The 27033-nt window shown below is 36.4% G+C and overlaps 1 protein-coding gene across 2 annotated transcripts in view; it reads right to left on the bottom strand.

The window, feature by feature from the left end:
• The window catches only part of OXR1 (oxidation resistance 1), a 459041-nt gene that overhangs the window by 374238 nt on the left and 57770 nt on the right, over positions 1-27033 (bottom strand). For both annotated transcript variants that reach the window (XM_082858879.1, XM_082858881.1), the window contains exon 2: positions 2733-2906. In XM_082858879.1, coding sequence (XP_082715005.1) covers positions 2733-2755 — 23 coding nt within the window. In that variant the 5' untranslated portion in view covers positions 2756-2906. The remainder of the gene's footprint in view (positions 1-2732; positions 2907-27033) is intronic.

Below are 27033 nucleotides of genomic sequence, written 5' to 3'. Positions count from 1 at the left end.
ACACGGTTATGGTCAGGTATGTACAAAATCATGGTAGGCAGAGCAAACTATTCACAGATTGAAGTAAGTTTTGACTATAAAGGCGGTGCTAACATTAATGAGAAAGCCAAGCTGAGGAGAGTCTGGCAGACATGGAACAGAAGAATCAGAGTGACAAACACTGACAGTGTTCCTCTCACTCCTAGCCATGAAGAAGCTGCCCTGAGAAACAGATGGTGGTATGTGGCAGATACATCCCTTATTGACAGGTAATCCTGCCAGGCGCAGCCTATCCTGTTTCCTTTGAACTCTGGAAGCGTATAACTCTCCTTGCCATGACAACGTGACATCAGCCAAACTTCTGATTTAGATTCTCAGATAGTTTTCTGTAACAGTTAGAGGATGCACTGGTCAGGCCAAAGCAAGCATCCCACAAACTTAAAAATTACCTACATATTTTATTTAAATTAGTAGTCTGGCAACCCAGTTTATTTTCCAATGTCAGTATTTTCACATCTTAGTTTCTGGATTTCAAAACAGAGAGCCAGACCCTAGACTATAATAATTTCACTAAATTAATGTAGATCTGTGAGAAATTCTCACAGAGAATTGATGAGTTACCATGCACCTGTATGCAAATATTTATAAGATAATGTTTCCCAAATTGTAGATGAGAAATGTTAGGAAATAAAGAAGAATTACAAAGGTTAATGTGAAAAAAGAAGATTAATGATTTCTAAACTGGGTGTAAGTGAAATAAATCAATGATTTGTTTTGCATATCTTAGATTTCCTTTCTATACTTCGTTCTTGCCGGTATGTGGGGAGCCCAAATTCTAAGAGGGAGAATGGAAGTGCCAAATGGCACACAGTTGTATGAAGGGATGACACTGGTCAAACAAACTAAGAGCTCCCTATGTGGAAATCTAACATGGAACATCAGTTGTGGCCAGAATTAAGGATACCATCGAATGAAAATATCCAAGAATTATCTCTGTAAAATATGAACCTTTAACATAGAAAGAATTCTAACAAATTTAAGATATATGAAATCTATAAGATACTCTCATAATTTTTACTTTTTAACTTTTAATTCTCTTCTCGAATAAAAACATTAATTTCCCATTGCATTACCTGCTTTGCATTTTTTTTCACTCATTCACACAGCACAAGTTTATAGAACATCCACTAAATTCTAAGAGCCAGGCTGGACAATTGGACTGGAACCACAAGATACAATCTTTCTCTTTGTGTGGTGTTCACTCACATCAAGGTATCTGTTCATTGAGGTACAAACCAAGGACAGGCTCCTGTGTCAGCTTTGTCCTGACTCTGAACCAGGCCACACCACAGCCTACCTTGAGCTATGGCAATCACATGTGTGTTTTAATCTCCCTCTCCCTCTCCTGCTTCTTACTCATCTTCTCTTCCCCCAACCCTCTCCTTCCCCCTCCCCCTCCTCTTTCTTCTCCTCTTCTGTCCCCTCCCCTTCCTCCTTCTCTTTCTTTTTCTTCTTTGGTATGCAGTCTTCCTTTTGAGGATTCACCTCCAACACACACGTCTGCCAGGCGTATAATTCTTTTAGGGGTTTGAATGGGTTCACAAGTTTTACAGAAATAGTTTAGTTTTTAAATTTTAACGATAATTTTATTTTCATAATAATATAAAAGGAAACATTTTGCAGTAATAATTCATAACTTAAATTTTTTTTTCATTTATTTTTACAGAATATATTTCAGCTTCTTCAATTATTTTTTTTTTCCAAACTGAGATCCTTAGCACCCAGTAGGGACCCAAGAATATAGTCTAAGGCATCCATAAAAATGGGTCCCTCAGAAATACTACTCTAAATCTAAACAGATGATTCCATCCTCTGCCCTAAAGAAATTGTTTACTTAACTAAAACTAAATGCATGGAATTACACTGCAGAAACTAGTCTTTAATCTGATGCTATCTATGGTTCCAGTACAAACTGAAGACAAGGATAAGATGGGCTCTTAAGGAAACAGAAAAGATTACTAGGTTTTTCTGACATTCACATATTGAATACCGTGAATTTGTATAATATCACTTGTTCAGCTCTTTATATACAGAAAAAATCCAAGGTTCAATAAAATGGCTTAAAATTCATCCCTGCTGGTACTGCTCTTCATTGCCAAGGAAAAGTTGTTGATTATTTGCCAGAAAAATATCTTCATGCTTTTTTAAAACCACGAACAGCTTTTAAACATGAAGTGTAAGAGATTATTCAGAATGCCAGCTGTTTAGAGGTATCAATCTATAAAGGAAATTTCTCTTCCATATTTGAGTTCTACTCAGTTTAATTTGGGTAGGTCTGTTGAAATAGGAAGTCTGAAGAAAAGTATTGACGAGAAAATGTCTATCCTACCCTTAGAGCCACGCTTACAGCTTGTTAGTCCTGAATCTGGGCATATCACAGAGGATATGAATGTTGAAAGGATATTATATTCCTATCCCTCTCCCTCCCAGAGTGTGCTGAAAAGAAAGGCAGTGGATATCACGCGGATTCAGTGGGAGGCTTGAACCCCTTCCAGAGTCCCCAGACACCACGGTACTGAAAGTGCCAAACTTTTAATTCTAGGTTGCCTTCCTCACCCTAACACAGGACAACAATTTCTTGAAAACAGATTTTTAAGTTCTCTCCCTGTTTTAGTTCTGACCATACAACTTATAAAATATTGCTTCATGATATACGTGTATTTGCATTTAAAGTTAGGAAGTCATTCACTTACCATGATAAATTAGATACAGACATTGTAGCAATTTCTGGAGGACTCTTGTGGCACAGTCTTCTCTTGGTTTCAGAGTAGGGAATGAGTAGATCAAGCGGACAAGGCCACCAGGAATTTTAGCTTGGCTACCGCAACGATGCACAAACCACTAAGTTACTCACAGTCTGAGAAGACCTGGAAAGAAAAGGAAGAAAATGATATCTTTAGTACCTGATCTATATAACTTTTCACAGATTTATTTCATCCAGGTCAATAGTTTTGTCATGGTATAAATCACACAAAAGAAAATATGAATTTTTTTCTTAAAATATAAGACATGTCATAAACCAAAGAAAATTATATCAAGTTTGTGATGAGCTGAATGCTTTTTCTTGAAAATAAATTGAAAGGTTAATAAAATGTTAATTCCCTGAAGTAGAGAATACAAGGAGGGAAGAGAATATATTTTTTAGAGGCACTGAACTTTTTCCCCATAGGGTCAATCAATTATGCTTTCTAAATCAGTTTTATATACTTGTGATAAAAAGATCAGATCAACATCTTGATTAGTCAGTAGCAGATACTGGAAAAAAAAAAGCTCCTTGGCACAAACTGTTGTCCTATCCAAAGCTTTTTTTTTTTTTTTTTTTTTTTTAAATATCCAAAGCTTTAATAAAAAATCATTCATTACTACATCCGAGCAAATGAAAATTTATAATGAGTAACACATGGGAGATAAGCAGTGTGTTTCTACATAACAAACAGTTCCACACACTTTTTTGCAGCATATACTGTGTACAGTGTTCTATGATCTTGAACCAAAAGTTTTCTGAGGGTGCAATCAATTCCATGATACTATTTTAGGCACTTTCATTAGTTCAGGTCATTAATCCAGTAGTGTTAACGAACATTCATTGAACATATACTATGTGCATTTAGTCTATCCTAGGTACAGCTCAGGGATAAAGATAAATGTCACATGAATAAGACATTGTTCCTGCCCTCAAAAAAAGTTTTATGTAAAAAAGATACTTGTAATGAAATAGGATAAGAAAGGTTTACACAGAGTACATGGGAGCACAGAAGAGGGGCTTCCAACCCATTCAAGAGATTTGGGAAGGATTTCTAAAGAAGACATGCCCCACACTACTACCACTAGGTTTGGCTGCAAGTTTCAAAAACAAATCTTGAGTCTTAACAAGTCCAAGGTGCATATAGCAACTCCGCGGACACCAGAGATGTAGGCTCCTTTTCTGTTGTCTCATCAATCTCAACAAGTGGTTCCCCATCATGCTCCAAGTAGCTGCTGAGTCCAGGAAGTGTGTCTGCATCCAGCCAGCGGAAAATAGGAAGAGGGAAAGAAGGATGCACCCTAAAATTGACGCATGAAATTTCTACTTTCATTTCATTCACTGGAGTGTAGCCACATGACCACTCCTATTCTAAGGGAGACTGGAAAATGCAGCCATTATCCCAGGCAGCCATCTGTCCAACCAAAAACCAAGGTGCCTATTAGAAAGGAAGAGGGGGGAAGTGGGTCTTGTGAGAAAACTAGCGCTGTCTGCCATCATGATTGAGACTCTGTGACCTTTACCCCCAATATTTTATGATGCTGCACCTACTGCAAAGTGACAAACATGGGACAGAGGGGAAGTGGAATTGATCCATTGTTCACTGGTAATTTTACATATTTGATATGTAATTTTAAATATCAAACTTCTTCAGTTTTCTTAAGTCATTCCTAGAATCAACAAAATGTTTTTTGTTCCCCACTATTTACAAGGCCCTAACTAAGTACTAAGGACACAAAGATGAATAAAACATAGCCTTTGCTCACAAAGAATTCACTGTCTAACACAGATGCCATCACGTAAAAAATAAAACAAAATAAAATGCATGCTGAAAATCGTTGTGTACGTTCAAAGGCATACAAGAAGCTATAGGGGAATAGAGAAAGTACCATAATTCTAATGGATTCTAATTTTAATAGACCCTGCCTGCTTGTGGCGTAAGCAGCTAGAAAGTCCGTATCTTAAAGCATCTTACAGTCCAAGAAGCTTTCAAGTCCATCCTGCCCTTGGGTAATTGTTAACACATATGGGCTTACATCTATTAAGGATATGGGAACCCCAAATTCTGCTCCCCAAACTGGTAACTGCAAACTCTCACAATCTGTATTACCTGATTCTTATCAAGCGTTTGGTTCCCACCCCTCCCCTCCCCCCCCAAAAAGTATGTAATACCGTCTGACACAATTCATCCTTCTAGATATTCTTAATTCTATCTTTAGAGAAATGTATGTCTGGATGTTATTATTTTAATACCTAACTAAATTACTTTTACTGAATTATACTTTGGTGTTTGGCCAAGAGTTTGCACTGAGGGACATCACTGAAGAAAATAATAAGTAAACAAGCAAAATCCAGGCCTGTGATATCAGCTATTAGGTATCAGCTAATAGCTATCAGCTATTAGGTGAAACATTAGCCAACACAAAAATATTGCCCTCACAAGTACTCAGTGGAAAAATGTGCCAGATCTCCACATCGGGAAAACCATTGTCCTAAATGTCTGGTTTGCTTCAATCTGGTTTGCTTGAACCCTATTCAACAACAGGGGTGCATTATTGCAACTTATGCTTATTTCCTTGCTTTAACTTATGGGAAGCTTTGAAACAAATTTATGATATTTCCTTAAGAACTATATAAGGCCTTGAGGTCTGCTTTTTTAGTGCTAATCCATTTTTGCATTTTTTGCCAACTTTAATCTTTAACCTCTTTTTGATAAACACACACACACGTATACACACTATATTTATGTAAATACATATAAAACCGTCCCCAACTCTGTTTTAGAGTGAGAAAGGGCATAACAAAGACCACAGTTCCAGATATGTTTGCTTCTGCAAAATTAGGAAATAACAAGCAAAGAAATTTGATCCAGGATCTTTGATCAAGCCATATGAAACTGTTGTTTTTGTAGGTCAAAAATGGTCAAATATTGTCAGTGTACATGGTACTACTTAATGTAAGTGAAGAGTCGACCAAGACTGCCTCTTATCATTCCCTTCAGCCTGACTAAACTTTAGACAGGCTTTTTCTTGACTGTGGGCCGCTGACATCCCCTTTCTTAGAGCATTCACCTTAGAAAAACTGCCATCGTAAATTCACTCTCTGCCCTTCTTCCAGCCTCTGGCCAGTTTTACAATCCAGGAATGTTCTTCTCCAGGACCTGAGAGACATCCCTTTGAAATGTAAATGTAAAGGGAGATAGCACTCTATTGCCCACTCTCTGTGGGAGGACAGGAGCCTAACTTCCATATGTACCAATCAGCAAAGACAGATGCCTAATCACATCGACCAACCTAATATCTTCCAGTATTTTTCTACTAGCTCATCCCAGCATTTAAAAACCTTCCTGACTTTTGTTTCAGCAGAGTTGAGTTCAGTCTCTCTCCCCTACTGCAATAGTCTTGAATTAACTCTGTCTGGTTCATTTTTCTTTGAGAGAGTTTTTTTTTTGTTCTTGTTGTTTTTTTAATCTATCTATCTATCTATCTATTTATTTATTTATGGCTGCATTGGGTTTTCGTTGCTGCGTGTGGGCTTTCCCTAGTTGCAGTGAGCTGGGGCTACTCTTCTTTGCAGTGTGCAGGCTTCTCGTTTTGGTGGCTTCTCTTGTTGCAGACCACAGGCTCTAGGCGCGCAGGCTTCAGTAGTTGTGGTACACAGGCTCAGTAGTTGTGGCTTGAGGGCTCTACAGCACAGGCTCAGTAGTTGTGGTGCACGGGCTTAGTTGCTCTGCGGCATGTGGGGTCTTCCCAGACCAGGGCTCGAACCCGTGTCCCCTGCATTGGCAGGTGGATTCTTAACCACTGCACCACCAGGGAAGTCTGTCTTTGAGAGAGTCTTGTTTTTAGTCCTTAAAGTTCAGAAAAAGTTCCTAAGGTGCTGGCAATATTGTTAAAAAGCATAATCTTTTCTTAATGTACTTTACCTGCAATCACTATCAACTTGGATTTTAATAAGCTTATATTAAATGTGGATTTGTAAAAAAAAAAAAATCTTAAAGAGTTGAATTTTTCTGACTTTAAACCTAGATGTTTATAAAAATAAAATATTTGAACACAAAAAAATTCATAGTGACCATTCAAAATTACAATAATCACTCTGACATTCATTTCGGTATTCTGGCATATTTTATTTTTATTTGCATCTTATAACTATCTTACTTATTTCTTCAAGGATATGCACCTTGAGGTACTCAGTAAAGTTTACTGAGTTGAAAAATGCACACAAAAAAAGCCTGCTGTGTTTGTATTTTTTTTTAAATTTTATTTATTTATTTATTTATGGCTGCATTGGGTCTTCCTTCCTGTGCAGGCTTTCTCTAGTCGCGTTGAGCAGGCGCTACTCTTTGTTGCAGTGCTCGGGCTTCTCATTGCGGTGGCTTCTCTTCTTGCAGAGCACGGGCCCTAGGTGCTCAGGCTTCAGTAGTTGCAGCACGGGCTCTAGAGTGCAGGCTCAGTAGTTGTGGCGCACAGGCTTAGTTGCTCTGCGGCATGTGGGATCCTCCCAGACCAGGGATCAAACCCGTGTCCCCTGCACTGGCAGGCAGATTCTTAACCACTGCGCCACAGGGAAGTCTCTGTTTGCATTTTTATGATGCAGAGTTTTTCAAAGGCCTTGTTAGTGGGCTTGTTATTCTCTTAAGTGACATTTAAACAATTCATTGCTTATCAGTGCAAACGTTCCAGAGGAAATATCTTTATGATCTTCAGGCAAGTTTAAATTTTCTGTTTATTGTGATAATTCACAATCTTTATACTAATCCCAGTATCAGTCTCCACACTGAAGTATGAATTTATAGCTTTCAGCCAAAATTCTAGCATTACTAAGAGCCACATTCTGCCCCTTTGTCAAAAGGGAAAAAGAGTATGTCTTCATGGCTTTAGAAATGTTTCAAAATATATGGAATGATTTGACTTTCCCTGAATGCCCAGCCAGGATTGTAAGTTATAAGCAAATGCACAACTGTACTCTTTAGGTTACTCTTTTAGCGCAATGTTAGGGGAAATGGCACGTGAATTCAATACAAGACCCTTCACTTGGCAGATTCATTAAAAATGTGAATAGGGCTTCCCTGGTGGCACAGTGGTTGAGAGTCTGCCTGCTGATGCAGGGGACACAGGTTCATGCCCCGGTCCGGGAAGATCCCACATGCTGCGGAGCGGCTAGGCCCGTGAGCCTTGGCCACTGAGCCTGCGCGTCCGGAGCCTGTGCTCCGCAACGCGAGAGGCCACAGCAGTGAGAGGCCCACGTACCGCAAAAAAAAAAAAAAAAAAAGTGAATAATACTTGAACAAAACAGTGGATTATTGGGATTATACTTTAACAAAATAATTCTTTTAATCATTTTATTCATGAATAAGATTCTAGGCTTCAAATCCAGCTGAAAGGAATACTACATTCTCATACGTTCATTTAGTTGAAATTACTTTGTCATTTAGTTATATAGCATTAAAGAATTTTTGTAAAGTGATTTGACTTAAGCAAAAGAAGTGTTTTCATAACCTAGTCCATAAATACAGATACTTTTGTATCTTTAAGATGTTAAAATTCCATGAATATCCGTTTAAGCAATCTACCATACAATAAAAGTATGTTCTTATATATCCCATACTTAAGACAGTAAACCTATAAAAAAAACTTGGAATAGGAAAGGAAAACGATTAAGCGTTTTTGACCATAAACACTATTGCGTGTACATAAGTGAATCACATTGCTTTGCCTACAGAAAAGAGAGCTTGGAGCTCAAAGGTGATACTAAACATTATAGGATAATTTCAAACTGGGTGAGACCATTGGATTTTGTTTAAATGATGTATTGTGCAGGTAATGAGGTACACATATACTCTAATTCCACTAAAGGCATTATAAGAAATAATAGGCATAAAGTGAAGAATAAAATGCATTAAGGATAGAAAGAACATTTTTATGCCAAAGATTCAAAATAAATGTTAGCAAAGAGAATGATCAAGAAGATATTAGAATATTTTGAGTTTTACAGAGTGGTTTCCTCTTTATTACCACATCAAATCAAACGCCTTTTCCTTGCTTTCTGGTCCCCCTATAAACTAACACTGATATTTCCAAACCCAGATTCCCTACCTCTGGTTGAGCTTCTTTGCTTACTGTGCTCATTCCTAAGCCCTGACTGTACTACAAAGCTCCGATTCTTCTCCGTGGCCTGACGTTTTCTTTCCCCTCTAGTTGCATGTATCCAAATTCTTCAAGAATCAATACAAGGCCCACATATCCTGTGAATTCTTGTCTCAGTTTCAGGTATCTCTGATCTCCCCTCTTCCCCTCTTTCTGAACTAACCTACATCCAATTTAGCAATTAAAATATATTGAGCATTAAAATGTATACATAACTTTTCATGTATATGTTATTTTTACTTGCTTAAATAGACCATAATTTTGCAAAGGTCAGGAATTGCCTTTTATGTATAAAAGTATCAAGTATTCTCCAGGTGTTAATAAACTAGTGGACAAAATGCAATGCCTTAGCAGCAATATGATTTGAATGACTGAAAAATAACAGTTCGAACATTAACTTTTTTTCTTATTTTATTCTCTTATTTGTATTACTAATTTCAGGACCTCCAGGACTTCAGGAGAATATAAGTTAATCTTTATCCTTAAAGAGATATCCTATGGATTTCTCCTTATATCAAACTCTTTCTCTCTACCTATCTACTATAGGTAGCCTACATACACACTTTTTCTGCACCTTGCTTTTTCACATATGTACATAATTATATGTCTATATACAATATTTCCTTATCAATTCACATATAGAGATGCCTCATTGCCTTTAAGGATTATAAAGCATTTCATTGAATGGATTTACTCTAACTTATTAGCCTGTCTCATACTGAAGGAGATTCAGTTTGCATCTGATATTCTGCAATTACAAACAATGCTGCAGTGTATATCTATACCTATATCTATCAATCAATCTATCTATCTATCTATCCAGCTATCTATATTACAACGCAGATACATATTTGTGGATAAATACCTGGAAGTAAGGTTTCTGGGTCAAACCGACGCATATTTTTACTTCTGAAAGATACAGGTATATTGCCTTTCATAGAAGTTGTACCAATTTGCACTCCTACAGGCAGTGTATAAGTTTAATCTTTCTGACACTACTGCTCCTTAGTGTACCAATAAACCTGGTAGATTTTACAAATACACTTCTTGAAGTGTATTCATTGTTCAAAACAGAAATACTGTTCCACACAACCAATTAATCCCTAAGCCTGGTTGATTCTACTTTTGAAATATCTTTGGAACATGTCCATTCTTCTCCGTTCATACCACCTCTGTCCACTGTCTTCTGATGCCTGAATAATAACAATGACTTCATAACTAGGTCCCCTTTCTAGTTTAGCCTTCATGCAAAACATTCTCCCGCAGCACACTATGGGCTGAGTGGTCTTCATGGAAGGCACTCATTTTCTACATAAGAGCAGTAAAGAATACAGAAGCAGAGATGATGATGCCAGACAAATCTGGGTATGATTTCCATCTGTGCTCCTTGTAACTTACGATCTCAGGAAAATTAAGTACATTCTCTTGGTTTTCTTTATTTTTAAAATAGGAGTGTTAATAGTCTTTTTCTCATAAGATTATGGTGAGAATTAAAATAATAATACATAAAAGGACTTAATATTGTCTGGCACATAGTAAGAGGTGAAAAAATGATAATTGTAATGATGATGATAATGATGAGGAAGAAGAAGAAGAAAGAGGAGACACTGATTACCTTCCAAGTTGTTTTTATACCCGACTGATACCTAGCCCAAAAATACAGTCTTTGCAGAGGGTTGAGAAATCCCACACGTTGAAACTTCAGATTAGCATGGATGGTAACCTTGGAGACAAGCTAATGCAAAGCTTTATGTGTTCTTTCGCTGCAGCGCAGCTGTCATTTTACTTGTATTAAAGCCATTTCATGGGAGGTATTAGTATTCAACTGAGCATGTCAGTAATTGGTCTAAAAGCATTCATCAGAGAGACTTGGCTATATTTATGATTATCATAAGTACCCACTTCCAAAATAACCCCTATGTTCAAATTATAGGAAGTACTTATCATAGGCAGAGAAATAAAGGGTTATGTGTCTTAGAGTAATTTTTAAATAAATTTAACACACGAAACAAAGATCCCCTTAAAACTGTTTGAGATTATTTTCTTCAGAATAAATGACCGTACCAGACATTGTTAGAATTTTCTGAGGAAAATTCATTTTACTCTTATACGAACTATAAGGATGGCTTTTCCACCTGTGCTTTCACGCTTTGATCTCATCTTCTCTCGAATCATTATGTAGTCATAAGCTTCTCTGTTGCCTACATCTTCCAACTCCATCTCTTCCTAGTTCTATTCTGTGTCCCTGATTCTTTAACTCTTTCCTTGTTGTGAGTTCAAACTATTCCTTTTTCTTATTTCTTCCCTTTACTGACAAACTCCACAAAACATTACCTACATTCACTGTCTTCTCTTTTTCATCACCCTCTTTTGCTTTCTGGTTTCTGCTCCAATATTCTCATCACCAGTCAACTAGCCAATATTCAATTCCAATAGCCTTCTGTCAGGTGCCACTCTCACTGTTCACTTGTCCTGAACTCTCTTTCTTTGACTTCCAGGATGCTGAAACATCCAGGCTCTCCTAATCCTCTCTGTTCTCTACTAGTCTATCATGATTCCTCCGTTTCCTTTTATGTCAAAATTCTTCAAAGTTTTGTCCAATGTGACCTTCCCAGTAGATAATTCACATAGTTCTACCTATGGATCTGATCTTTATTCCTGACTTCCAGAATCATTTTTCTGCTTATTAATTAAACAGTTGCCAGATCTCGTGTTGTTGTTGTCGTTATTGTTGTTTTACTACTTAATAATATCAAGTCATTGTTTACTTTTTATTCCTCCTACCACCACCCAAGTTCAAGCTCTTATTATCTTTTGTCTTAACCATCTTTTTTTTTCAGATATTTTAAAGCATCTAAAAACATATCAGCAAATAAATAATAAAGCATATTTAAAATCTTAAGGTGCACCAGTATTCTAATTGAAAAACAGAGTTTAAAAAAAATGTTCTTTGGACAGTGTAGTGTTTGATGAGGAACATGTCATTTTCTGGAAAACACTTGAAGACTCTCCCCTGAGCGCTAGTCTTCTCTGATACATAGTTTTCAAATCACTGGTCGGAAATGGTTGCGTTGGCTGTGAACTTGTCTCTCACCCTCAATCCATATTAGAAATTAACTTTATTAAGGCAAAGCACTTATGTACACAAATGCCTTGTTTAGGAAACCTCGAATGATTCCCTACCACCTTGAGATCTTCTCCCATATTGTCTATCCTCTATTTTCTGGCTTGTCTTCACTCATGTTGGATTACCATTGTTCAGTGAATTTGTTTTCACCCTCTGCTGTAGGCCTATCACAGAACTCTGTACACATTGGAACTAGTCAAAAATACTAAATTGAATTCTCAGTTCAAAACTCAAAATTTTCAGGTGTACATTATTGTACTCAAGGGTAGCACTAAATAAGTCTTTTAAAAAGTATGCTACATCGAAACTTCCTAAAGTTTTTAGAATTTACAATACATTTTGATGAGTCACTAAAGGTTCAATCTAATGTGGATTGCCTAGTAGAAAGGACTGCCAAAACTCAGTTTAATTAAAAACAGAAAGAAACAAAGCAGCAGAATTTTTTTCTAAATAAATCTTTCAAGTGAAAAAATATCTTAGGCACACTTAACGAATCTTCCTGTAGTCTCAGAAAATAAGCATTTTAGTATTCAGAATTAACTTAGGAGAACTGGGGAAAACCAGCCCGGGAGCACAATGCAGTCTAGGAATGTAATATATAGTTGTTGATTTTCCCCTGAAGACTTGCCAGGCATGGCTTCAAGGCTCTTTATGGTTCAGCTCAGGTCACCTTGTTGATCCTCGTCTCAAGCTCCCCCAACCCTGCCCACCCACTAAGGCCTGGCAACACCGGGCTTCGTTCGTTCCTGAGTAAACTGAACACTTTCATGCCTATAGGTTTCAGAACTAACAGACTGGTCATTACGTTCCCACTTCTGGGAATGTCTCTCCTCCTGGTCCTGAAGATGTATTTGCCCTGCAAAGTGCAGCTCAAATATCAATAGCCCTGTTATTTAAAACCTAGTAGAATGATGACCCCTTCATATTTGTACCTTCTCATGATATACATATTTCTACTGCAATAGTTATCACATTTCACTAGTGTTATGGTTTACCTGTCTGTTAAAGGTGAGCATTGCATGTTAATAATATGATATTATTTAACTACCTAAGAACTAGTTAAGAAACATGGACTTTGAAGTTTCTAGCCATGGGTATGGGGAGCACCCTGTGTTACAACAAATGGACAGACAACCAGAGAGGAGATATAGTAATATTTATTTAAAATATATTTGTAGGTATTTTAGAAAAACTACCAAAGCCAAAGCAATCCAGTAGTTATGCACCTATCTGAGTCATACTATTTCCTTAAGAGAAATAATTATATCTTAACTTTTTTTTTCTTCATTCTTGTACTACTTAGCCTGCTTTATTATCTAGAAGGAACAATCAATAAATATCTGTTAAATTGATCTTAATTGAGTTGCTTTATTATTATGGTCATGCAAATTATTGACTTTTCTTTCTTATTTTTCTTTTGTTTTTCCTTTTGTTTGACAGTGAACTCATCTGCATATCAGAGACTCAAATAATAGATGTAAGGAAAAACAGCCTACTTCCAAGAGAAGAAATCTTAAATGTTAAGACCTTCTCTGCTGATAACCACTAGTCAGCCCCTACATGTAGGCAATACCTATTTCTTAAGGAATATAACATCTTAGAGTGAGGCATTTTTCTCAGATACGGATTACAAGAAAAATATTTGCATGTCATTCCTCGCTAAGGCAAATGTTTTCTTCTTTTGGACATTATTTGAAAATACCTAACATCATCACAAATCAATTCATTTCTTTAAACAAGTCCTTTCGATAAGCCTGGAGAAGAACTGACTTTTCTCTAATAGCCTTTGACTTTCATTTTGCAGAGACTGACCTCCTTAAACTGAGGAGCTTCCATCTTTTGGAGCTGAACAGAAAGTGTCTCTAAACATCAGAGAGTATCACAGAAGGTCAATGAAGTACACAGTCACCTCTACAGAGGGATGATGTCACCACTGGTGAAATGAATTAGCAATGGAAAAATAGTTCAGATACCCTTCTGAGATGGAAACAAAAAGAGGATTTTCTTAGCATATCATCCAAATTCTTTTTCTTCACAGCAGCGCTTACTCAACAACCTCTTCGCCAACTATTTTATTAAATAAAAATTAACTCAAGTCTCAACCCCAATTCTTTATGTTGTTCTAAGAATTCATACCCTTAAGAAATGAACTGTCAGAAATTATGACTCCTTGAATAATGACTGAATGCCTCCTTTGTCAGCCAAAGTTTTATGATTTGAGAACCACAGAAGAGGCAATTTACTCTTCAACATTTCCTTGGGGTATTCAGAGTTATACAAATACATAAGGTTTTTGTTTGTTGAACTGTTTGCTTTTAAACATTACTTTAAATTCTCACTTAAAAGGTATGCCAGTTTATCTTTGGATATTTAATGCCCCGGATATTTTTTTCTTATCCTTTTAAAATGCCAAATTTTATCAAGAAAATTAGTATTTATGAAAATTTGTTAGCTCCTTTTGTCAACTGTTTTCTGTAGTTTACTGGGAAAAACTGCTACAACCTCATTACCAAGAAGCTGCTTCCTCTGTGATCTTCAAATGATGCTGTCTTGCATAGTTTTAAAATCATTTGTACCATTTTAGGTTTGAAGTTGAAACTTGACTTCTTCTTACCAGATGATCAATCTCTTTCATCTTCTTCTTCAGATCTTCAAAGGTGTGTAGTACCTTCAGTAGCATCTACCTGGTTTCAAAGATTATGATGATCTACACTGCATGAGACAAATTTCTAGCTTTTCAAACATACCATATTATGCTTCAGTGACACAGTGAAGCTTTCCAAAACCAATAATCATAATATAGCACTGTGATAGATGTTTTCAAAACTAGAAAAAAGCCTATGTGTTATAGATGGAGACATACACATGACCAGGCTTATATCTTGTGTTCACCCCTCTCAGTATACTTCCAATGTTCCTTCTAATGAATGGGATTTCCTAGACCTTTTGTGCTCACTAACTTTCTTCAAAGGCTTTTCCATTTCCTTAGAAGACCCTGAAATGACCCTATAAAGAGAACAGCTAAGCTACGATGGAAGAATACATTCTCCTACGTGGATTTACCTACAACTTAAAACACTTACATTTTTGTACTATATACACTTGTTAGTTGAACTTCTATTTGGATAGTAAATTTTGGGTGAAAATTTCATACAATGTTATAGCAAATATTTGGATAGCAAGAGTCCAGATAGTGAGGGCTATCTGCTTTGCAGGAATATATGTGTTTAATAGTTTCTAATTTAAAATCCTAGAGTAAGAAACATTGCCCAACTCATTCCTCCTAGCTCTAGCCAGAATTAATTGCTGCCAGTTAAGAGCCCCTATTATTGCCTGTAAATGTTTAAAAAACAGAGGGGGAACATCCGCCAAATTTTTATCATATAAATAATTCCACTACAAGGGGGTGATTTCAGTCTACCAATGTGGCATTATTGAAAGCAGAGCTGGGAAGGGATGCTCACGATCGGCTCGGGAGCCATGCTGGTGTGGGCTGGCAAATAATCTGGATATGGGGTACAAATTGTGGAGAAAGAGCTAGCAGACGGGGGAAAGTTAACACAATATATAATAAATGGAAAGAGAAGCACTGAAGAAAATTCTTGAAGAGATCAGGTGAATAATAGATGGAAGGATGAAGCCAGTACAGAAAAATAGAAAACTTCATCTGAGCCTTGACAAAAGGAGGTGAGGTTGGCTATAGATAGAGGAACATTTTTAGGTATAGGAATGGGAAATTGTGATACTTAAGACTAAGACAGTTCAGAGTTTCCAATCCCTTTGAAAAGTAGGAAGCTAACAATCAGGTGGCACTGGGCAGTCAAGATAGAAGAGCTCATGTGGGGAATAGTAGCAGAGGGTGATCAGGGGCAAGTACTAAATAAATATATGTGTAAGTGTGCATGCATATATTTGATGTTCCTATCTATCTTCCCCCACTACACTGGAGTCCCCCTAGAGAAATAAAAGCAACTTACTTATCTTTGTTTCCCTGACATATATCCTAGCTCTTTTAGTTTTGTTTTAACACTACCTTTTGTTGATAAGTAGGCATAGGTAGACTGGATGATCAAATAAACATGGAAAAATACGTAGGTATTTCTAAAAGGATGTACTATTTTAAATATTATTTATTTCTCAATTTCATGCAAAATCCATTAACCTGAATTTAAATATCATATTTAAGGTATTTGTTGTTGTTGCAGACAAGAGAGCATTTATTTGGGGAAAAGTCACCTTAGTCCCAAGATAATAATTTTAAGTAAAGGTGCTGGTTATAAAAGACATTATATACACACAGATGGCATAAATACTGGAATCCCTCCCTGCTTTTTTATAGGATATGTAGAACAAAACTTTTAGCATAACAGTTGAATATTTTCAATGCTCTTGAGTCAGATAAACTACCTAAGCTTAGGTCTATCACTGAATATCTTTATTCACAGTTTATGTTTGCTTATTTCTGCAGTATGGATAATGCAAGTTTATCTAAAGTACCTTTGAGATTACAGTAAGATTTGCTACAAACGTTTTGCAAATATCAGTAAAGGTTGAATAAAACAGGCTTTAAGAGAAAAAGTTTGAGATTTCTAAGATTGTAGCAGGCAATATAACTTTATAGCAGTTTAAGTCTTTGCTCCCTGCTGTGTTCCTTGGTGCTTTTATATTCTTTATTAATTCATCCATTCACTGATTCTTTGGTCCATATTTAAATGACTGTCACATGAGAGGCATTGTTCTATGTGCTAGGAACATAGCAAAAAAATAAGGAAAGAGCTGCTGTCCTCGTGTGGCCTATATCATACTACAGGAAAAAAGCTACAGGAACAAAATAGTAAAGGGATGTATATATGTGTATATATATATATATATATATATATATATATATATATATATAATATCAAGAAATGATAAATGCTATGAAGAAAAGAAAAGCAAGGCAAGGGGCCAGTGGGTGATGGGGCCACTATTTTAGATATGGTGGTCAGGGAAGACCCATCTAAGGAGGTGATATTTGGACAAAAAATATAAAAGGGAATGATTTAATCTCCTTTCTAAAGTACTTATGTATTTTTACGAATATTTTTTAAGTTGTATCAAAAATAGAAGTAGGGGATTCAGCAGCTCAGGTAAAACTATAGTATTACACTTACCTTTGCTTTCTTAAATAGAATAAAACAAAGAAAATTTATTGGTGACTTGGGTGGCAGATCATTATTATGATCCATTTAAATCAGAAGCTTTTCTTTCCTTTCCCCCACTGACAGCTGCTCCAATCACAACCTATCTGTTGACTGCTGCTAATCGCTATGGTATGAAAATTCAGAGCTATGGTGAAAAGGACTCAGTGAAAACAGTTAAAATATTCTGACTGATGGTTTTAAGGCTTGCCTACAGAAGAGGTTTTGCTTGTAGACTTACAAAAGTTCCTTCATTAGCTTTGAGAATTGTCTTACAAACCGACTCTGAGAAAAGGAACATATAAACACAAAAGGTGATTTACATATGAGATCACAAAAGCTAATATTTATTAAGTGCTTACTCTATTTCAGACGTTGTTCTAAGCACTTTATCTCAATTCCTCCTTCAAAAGCTAAGCACGCTCTCTCAGTTTTTCTGTCTATAAAATGGGGAGAAAAGTAGTACCTTCTTCAGAATTTTACTGATGAATTTATGATTCCCTACATATTACATTTAACAGAGAAAGAATTAATTTTTTTTTATCAGAAGGAAGATAGAATAACATATAAAGACTCTGAGACAGAAATGAACTTATTGTGCTCGAGGCAGAGGAAAAGGCCAGTATGGCTTATTCAGTACGTATATCTAAATAGCAGTATGTGCTATTTGCCAGAATATTATTGGTTATCTGTTGTATCTGTTTTATCCTTTGTTAAAGTCAATGCCTACAGCTGAACACATGCAATGAGGGGGGGAACTCCCAAATAGCAAGATTTCAAATAAATTTCCTGACATGGAAACAGAAAATGTACCTCTGTTCTTACAGAGAAACATGAAATCCAAAATATGAATCTCCCTTTAAGAAGAGAAACAGCTTTAATTAATAGAAAACCGATAAAAGCAATCACTTTTGTTTATTTCTATGCTGTGTGTAAATTCCTTCTTTTGAGGATGAGGGTAACTTGAGAGGACAGAGAGTACTGACAGCCCTATTTGCTAAAAAGTCAGATCAAGACCGGATAGGAAGTTAAAAGAGAGAGAGAGCAAGAGGAAGAGAGCACGAGACAGGGAGAAGCAGTATGATAACAGAAAGCACATATTTCCTTTCTAAATAGTCAATCTTTGAATAGATTTCAAGAATAAAATATGTTTTAGAGAATTCCAAGTTATAAAGCATGGATGGTTCAGGATATATTGACATTCCATGAATTATACTTGTAAATCATTTCAAACATAACAATTTACACTGAAAACTCTGAGATTTCCCACTGAAGAGATCAGGATTTGTTCCCCTAAAGCTATAAAAAGCCAAATTAGTTTTTGAGATAGTTATTACAACTTTATGTCTTCTTTCTGTACAATTTTAAATATTGAAATACAACTGCTTCTGAGAGTACTTAAAGCCAAACATGATGTGGAGTTTTGTTCATACTTCAACATAAGATAAAGGTGATTAACTAAATTTCCAACTGAGACTTTATACTTCCACTCCCTTCCTTGCAGGAATATTTTATTTTGTCCCTTGCAACTTGATGGAAAAGGTATGATTTCAAGAACATTTATGCTGGTTGAGGATTTCTACATCTATGTTCATCACTGATATTGGCCTGTGGTGGAATATTACTCAGCCATAAAAAGGAATGAAATTGGGTCATTTGTAAAGATGTGGATGGACCTAGAGACTGTCATACAGAGTGAAGTAAGCTGGAAAGAGAAAAACAAATATATTAACACATATATGTGGACTCTGAAAAAGCTGGTATAGACAATCTTACTTACAAAGCAGAAATAGAGACACAGGCGTAGAGATAGATAGATAAATAGATATGGTATCCATATCCAACATATGGATACCAAGGGGGAAAGGGGTGGGTGGGATGAATTGGGAGATTGGGATTGACATTTATATACTATTGATACTATGTATAAAACAGATAATTAATGAGAACCTACTGTACAGCACAGGGAACTCTACTCAGTGCTCTGTGGTGACCTAAATGAGAAGGAAATCCAAAAAAGAGGGGATATATGTATACGTATAGTTGATTCACTTTGCTGTACAATCACACAACATTGTGAAGCAACTATACTCCAATAAAAATTTTTTTTAAAAAAAGAACATTTATGTTTGGAACTTTGAAACATTTAGGAACTTGTATCTGTCTCTATCTGTAAAACAAGGAAGTTGAACTACATCACCTGCCTGAAATATTTCATAAAATGTCAAGCACTATTCCAATAATCTTTATTATTTATTACCATTGTTACCTAAGTTAACAAGCTTTAAGATTCTAGAATTGTGCTATAATGCTCTTTGGAAAAATTAATAAATTTTAAATCCCCAAATATGAAATTATATTCCATATAATATTAACATTAAATGTATTTTGTTGTATTCTAGTTATTAGGTATATAACAATCTGTTTATCAGATATTTAATTATTTAAAATGCCTTAGTCACAAGTCACACTTTAATAATAACCTGGTTTACTCTGTATCTCTTTTTCTGTCTTTCTCTATTTCTGTCTCTCTCTTTCTGTCTCTCTCTTTCCACAAACACATATAAATATATTCCTTCCCTATTTTTAGAAAAATTAGTAAATCAAGTCTTTAATATTCTACTAGGTATGTCCTATGTTTCAGTAACAGTCTATATTTAGAAAATTCTCTAATTTTTATGATAAACTAATTTCCACAAATGTTGGCATATGTAGCTGAAATACACATTAAATAATTGAGAAATTTTAATTTTTCTTCATTTACTTTTATTCCCTCTGTATTTCTCAGTTTATGCTACTGTCACATTTTACATAAGATCTTACTTTCAGTTTTCTTATTTTAGTCAATAAGCCGATAGCATGTGCAGAATACATCTAGACTATAAAATTATTTTCTTATAGTAATAATTTCTTCCAAACTGTTTTTATTCATTAAATATGCTATTTGATAGAGATATTTTGGACTTAAAAAATCATAACTAAAATCTCATCAGGAAACAACAAGAATATTCATGAATTATCTTTGTACTTCTATGTTAATTACAAAACTAAATATTTTAAGCCGTGCTTTATAACTCAGAGATATTTCCCAATTAGAAAACTGACTAAGCATAGCTTCTTGATGTTAAATTTAAACACATTTGTAAAATACAAATACAGTTTTATTCATGAAGGCTTTATAATATCCTATCATCGTGTTATAGACATTTGCCTAACAACATTTGAATTAAGCTCTTTGCCGAAATGACTCTTGCATAGTCATTTCTTGCAAAGTCATTTCACTCTTGCATAAGCCATTGGTTTATGTCAACACTCCCAGGTCATTACGGAGTCATTCTGGTCCAATGTTTATGCTGAAGTAATAGGAAGTTTTTTCAACCTGCCACAGTGACCCAAATCCTCCAATTTGGTTTTCATCCCCTAAGAACAGCTGTAGAAGAGTTCAACAAGAATAAAATACTTTCAGAAGAGGAAGGTGAAGTCGATGTAGTGGGCCTTGCCAGCGTCCCTCCCCACATCCAGTTAGTAATGACACCTGGTGGTGGGGACGGGAATGCAAAAACCTGGGCTCTAACTTAGTTAAAGCTGGTGGATGCAATTTCAATGCATCAGTTTGAATTTAGGTACAAGTTTACATGTGAAATGTGAAAGTGAGGTAGCAATATATTACAAAGGGATCAGTGGGTTAGTTATGCCTGGGAAACCCAATTCCTTAATGACTAGAGCCAGGTTCCTTGCTCCGCTAGGGAGCGACTCATAGGCCATCATTCAGGGCAGCCTGAAGAAACACACCCAGTCTCTGACTCTGCCACTGGAGCTGCTGAATGCTCGCCTCTCATTGCTATTCTTCCCAACAGCACACAGTGAAAACCTCAGTGTCCTTGGAAATCCAAGGGATACATGTCAGATAATGCCCGCTCCTTTTCTACACTGTCAGTCTGCACTTTGCCCCACCTGCATAAACTGTGATCCTTTAATCTGCTTTTTGACTAGCCTTCCTCGCCTCTCCCTTCTTGTCAGTGGGTCTAAGGAAAATGAGATTGGTATTCAAGTCAATTTTTCTATTCATATCTTGTCAGTCTGCATTATCTGGGTAAAAACTCACTCTTTCAGAGAAAAATCAAAGCCCCTGAACCTGGTTCTAATTCTTGACCCAGAGAATTAGTGTTTAATCATATTAGGACCTAAATAATCCAGGACTCATTTAGCTCAAGTTACTTGCTCTGATTTTACTTCAGTGAATACAGTACTATAGTGACTATAGCCAACTGGGTATGATGGGCTGAGAGAGGGAGAAGAGACGTTGAAGGTCCAAACTGTCATGTCCTCTCATGGAAAAAAGTATAAGCAACATGCAGCCTTTAATTATGGATGGCAAAGAAGGCAGTCTGAGGACAACAGTAGACATTCGTTCAAATATTTTTCAGCATTTACTGCAGACCACTGTTCAGTTTGGGACATCCAGAAATCAAAGAAAGACCTGCTCTCAAGGAGCTCAAGGTGCAGGGTGGGTGACAGAGATGAAAATGAACAATTAAAATAACACACAATTGTATGCCTGGGGATTAGAAGAGGAAAGTGGCGGATATAAAGCCATGGATCAGGGCAAGGGAAGGCAGAACTGGGTGAGCTTCCTAAAGAAGTTCATGCCAGAGTTTTTAAAAACTGCCAACTGAGGCACTTTGAGTGAGGGAGGAAACATACGCCAAGGCCACAGAGAGACCATGGCATGCTGACATGGTTAGGAATAGGAATGGCTAAGGCGTAAAGGGTGTGTGTGTGTCTGTGTATGGGTGTGTGTATGTATTTGGGGTAGGACATGAGATGAAACAGGAAAGGTAGGTCTGATGTTTCAAAAAAGATGTTAGGCAGGGCTTCCCTGGTGGCGCAGTGGTTGAGAGTCCACCTGCCGATTCAGGGGACACGGGTTCGTGCCCCGGTCCAGGAAGATCCCACATGCCGCGGAGCAGCTGGGCCCGTGAGCCATGGCCGCTGAGCCTGCGCGTCTGGAGCCTGTGCTCCGCAAGGGGAGAGGCCCCAGCAGTGAGAGGCCCGAGTACCGCAAAACAAACAAACAAACAAACAAAAAAAGATGTCAGGCAACCTTCTTTAGATGTAACACCTAAAATACAAGCAATCAAAACAAAAATAAATTGGAATTTTTCAAAATTGAAAAACGTTTGCATGTCAAATGACACTATAAAGAAAGTGAAAAGACAATCCACAGAGTGGGAGGAAATATTTGCAAAGTATATCTGTCAAGACTTTAGCATTCACAAAAGAAAACTAACCCAGTGAAAATTTGGGCAATTACCACATTTAAATATTGGCTAGAATGTTTAGAAAGTGGAGCTCTCGTATCTTGCTGATGAGAATGTAAAAGTGTGGAAAACAGTTTGACAGTTACTCCAAAATTTAAATGTGGTGTTACTATATGAGCCAGCAATTCCACTCCTAGGTATTTATACAAGCGTTGAAAGCATGTATTCACACAAAAACATACATAAATGTGCATAGAACTGTTTTCATAATAGCCAAAAGTGTAAGTAAGTTAAATGTCCATCAACTGATAAGTGGGTAAACAAAATGTAGGATACGCATACAACCATACAATGGAACACTATTCAGCCATAAAAAGGACGGAAGTACTGATACATGCTACAACACAGATGGACCTTGAAAACGTTAGGCTGAGTAAAAGAATAAAGACAGAAAAGGTCACATATTGTACAATTCAATTGATAGGAAATGTCCAGAACAGGCAAATCCACAGAGACAGGAAGTAGATTATGGTTACCAAGGGCCAAGGGAGGGAGGAGAAGAAAGTGACTGCCAAGAGGTATGGAATTTCTTTCGGGAATGATGGAAATGTTCTGGAATTAGCAGTGATGGTTGCATAGTTTTTTCAATATATTAAAAAAAACACTGAATTGTTCACTTTAAAAGGGTGAATTTTATGGCATGCGTATTTTATTTTGATTAAAAAAAAATTTAATGTGTTGCCAAAGGAAATGCAAACTCTACAGACATAACATAGTAGGCCTGAGTCTCAATTATAAGGTACAAGTCTCCAAAACCCAATTTTATCTTTCTTAGCTTTTCCCATGATCAGCCTTTGTACTATAAATGCATTCCTTCCGACCAACAAGTTATGTAGGAATCAGTAAAAATCTAATCCGTTATAAGTATTGTAAATTTTTTCTTTTTTATAAGAAGACTGAGTAGTATCCAAAAAACAAGATATACATTAATTCCAATACACTGCAGAATGGGAAAGAGCACAGAAACTCTGACGTTGCACGTAGAAAGTGTTAAATATCGAGTAGACATGAATTAAAGACCCAGGAGGTGACTTCGAGTAGTGCTACTCCCCAGTATGATTCATGGATCTCTGCAGTCGATGAAATGTTAGTTACCAGTCTGCAGTGAGACAGGAGGTTGTACCAGAATGTAAAACATTAATTCATTATGATAAGCATGGCAAGTTTCTTAAATATACATGGCAAGATCTTAAGTGTCAGCTTTTCTTCAATAATATTTATAAAAGTGGAGATCCAACTGGAAGAAGATCCAACTAGATGAAGAAATACAGCAAAAACAGATTCTTAAAACAGTATATGCACAGCTCAAATTTTGAAGCTGTTAATTTATCGTGTTAGCCCACATTTTCCCTTGATACCCTCCCATATTTGCTTCCCAATTCCTCAACACATGACTTGGTTTTATAAATTCCCAAATCCAAAAAATGTTATCACTTATTTTATTGAAAAAAAGAAAAACTAATGTGTGGGGAGTTGGGTGGAAGGACAGTAGATGTACATACACACATACACACACACGTACACACACACACACCCTATCCTAAGAGATAAATGTAACAAATGGTGCCAAAAGCATACCATTAAAGATATTTATGTAGTGTTTCCCATCACAAATTACAAAGAATAAAAAATCTGTCAAAATGGGATTTATAGAATTTCCTTCTGCAATTCTCACAAATAACTTCCAAGCCATCGCTTATTACATTTTATTTTTACTAAAAAGCTAATACAATATCTGTTTAAAGTAATTTTATAATTTATTTCTAAGACACATCTAAGACTCTGTAATTGTAATGAATTCATAAAGAAGAATGTATTTGTATAAGTGTTTCCATGACAAATTAATCTATGGTAGCAAAAATTTTAATTGTGAAAAACATTTGAAGCAATTTTTCAAATATTTCATTTCAATCAACAAATGGCAAACATCCAACCATATTTGCATAAGTTAATTTTAAAATATTTTGTTGATATTATACAATTAGAATATACTACTCTTTTTTGTCACTGGATGAAATGTTTGTTTACTCGAGGATTAAAGTTAAAGTGAACTTAAATATTTATAAAGTAGGGCAAACAATATTGGAGTAGTAGTTCATAAACAAATAACGAGTAGGTCTTGAACAAGACAGTCATTTATTGTACTTCTGTGATTCTGGGCAACTCACCAACACTGAATCACTGCAATATGCAAATAGAGCAACTCCAAAGTCTAAGAAATGTTTACAATGAACCTTAGCTCCTCTTAGCACTTCATACTTCTCCCTTCTTAACTACATTTTTAAAAGTAGCTGGTCACCCCTTAACAAAACTAGCTTCTGGAGATCAGAGAAGAATTATTTTTTCTGAGTCCTTAGAAAAAGTTGCTGAGAAAAAGCTACACGTTTTTGTAGTAGAAATGTTCCTAATGTATTTTACTGTGGTCCAATCACTTTGGTTGAATGCTTCAAAACTGATCCAAATTAAAGTGCCACTAGCTCTTCACACCTTGATGACACAGCTGGACGAACTCAACAGCAGTGACCTGCACTTATATTGAATCATGCTGGTTCTCTCCCATGCAGGAAAGATGGGGTCTTGAGAGAACGAGCCATAATCAAGGAGTAATTCTTAAAACCCAGCAGTCTTAACCCTATGCATCAGGAAAACAAAACACGCCCGGAGAAACTTCTGCCTGTGCGACGATTTTCTTCTTTTCTCTTTTAATTCCATGAATGAGCATATTTTCCTTTTTCAAAATATCTAATGTTAAATCGAGCTTCTGTCTGTTGTAATAGATGGCCTGGTCAGAGACGACTGAAAAGGGTTGTGAAAAAAATTCACTGACTTAGCCCAAAGAACCTATTCCACAACACTTGGATACCCAGGACCCTAGCGTGAAGTAGTTTTTTCCAGTGAGCCTTCTATATTACCCCACTATAACGCCAAACTAAAAGCAAATACTTGAAGAAGCCAATTTTATTTTGAGGAATGAACAGCTGTTCTCATTCAACATTATTTCTTACAAGTCTTCAACAAGGTGCCTGGCACTGTGTTAAGAACAGCAAAGACAAGTAATATATAATTACTGAGCTTAAACCATTCAATCTAGTGGGGGAAACAGAGGAAGCAGAATGTATAAAGGCCAAGAAATATAAAACAGAATGGCAATTCAAGAACCAAGAAGCTCGTGGCTAAATCACAGGGCAGATATAGGGGAATGGCCACGGATGGGGCTAAGAAGAGAGAGAGAATTCACAGTGTAGCCAATATTTATTAAGAACTAACTATATGCCAACAGTGCACAAGGGTTCCCTTTTCCCCATATCCTTGCCAACATTTGTTACTTCTTGTCTTTTTTGATAATAGCTTGGTGAAGACACATAGAACACAATATGGAGGTTCTTCAAAGAATTAAAAATAGACTTACCAAATGATCCAGCAATTCCACTACTGGGTATCTACCTGAAGAAAGTGAAAACACTAACTCAAAAAGATCTATGCACCCCTATGCTCACTGCAGCATTATTTACAATAGCCAAGATATGGAAACAACCTGTCTATCAATGGATGAACGTATAAAGAAGATGTGGAATATACACAATGGAATACTACTCTGTCACAAAAAAGAATGAAATCTTGGCATTTTGGACTACAGGGGTGGAATTTGAGGGTATCATGCTTAGTGAAATAAATCAGAGAAAGACAAATACTGCATGATTTCACTTCTAAGTAGAATCTAAAAAACAAAACAAAACAAACAAAATAAAACAAAACCCAAACTCATAGATACAGAGAACAGACTGGTGGATGCCAGAAGGGAGGGGAATGGTGGGGGGGGGTGGGATGGATGCAGAGGATTAAGAGGTACACACTCCCAGCTATAAAGTAAGTAAGTCATGGGAATATAAACTACAGCATGGGGAATATAGTCAACAACATTGTATTAACTTTGTATGGTGACAGATGGTATCTAGACTTAGTGTGGTGATTATCTCACAACATACATTGTACAAATGTCAAACCACTATGTTGTACACCTGAAACTAATATAATATTGTATGTCAATTGCACCTCAATAAAAAATTAACTATATGTCAGCTGCTGTGGTAAATACGTTACATACTTTTTTCTCATTTAGTCCTTACAAAACAAGTCTGTAAAGCAGATCTCATTTTGATCACCCCATTATAGATGAGGAGGCTTAGATATAAAGAAGGTTCGTAAACTGATACCTACGCTACCCAGCTAATAAGCAGGAGAACTGGGATTTGATTGCAGCTCCCAGATTCCAGAGTCTACGCCTAATATAAAGGGTCTTGTGTAGAAAAACAAGTTTCGCTTTTTCCTTGTAGATGAAAAGGTGTCATGGATGAGTCTTACAAAGATAAGTAGCACAATTAGTTTGACTCCAGAGAATGGTGACCCTGACCCCAAAGTTGAGCATGAACTACAGGGGACAGACCATGGAGCAGGCAGGTACCCAGGGGGCCAA

Source organism: Leucopleurus acutus (genome assembly GCF_964270905.1).
Source record: "Leucopleurus acutus genome assembly, chromosome: 17".
Classification (NCBI taxonomy): domain Eukaryota; kingdom Metazoa; phylum Chordata; class Mammalia; order Artiodactyla; family Delphinidae; genus Leucopleurus; species Leucopleurus acutus.
Note: the sequence above shows the minus strand (reverse complement) of the source record. Positions and strands in the feature narration are given on the sequence as shown.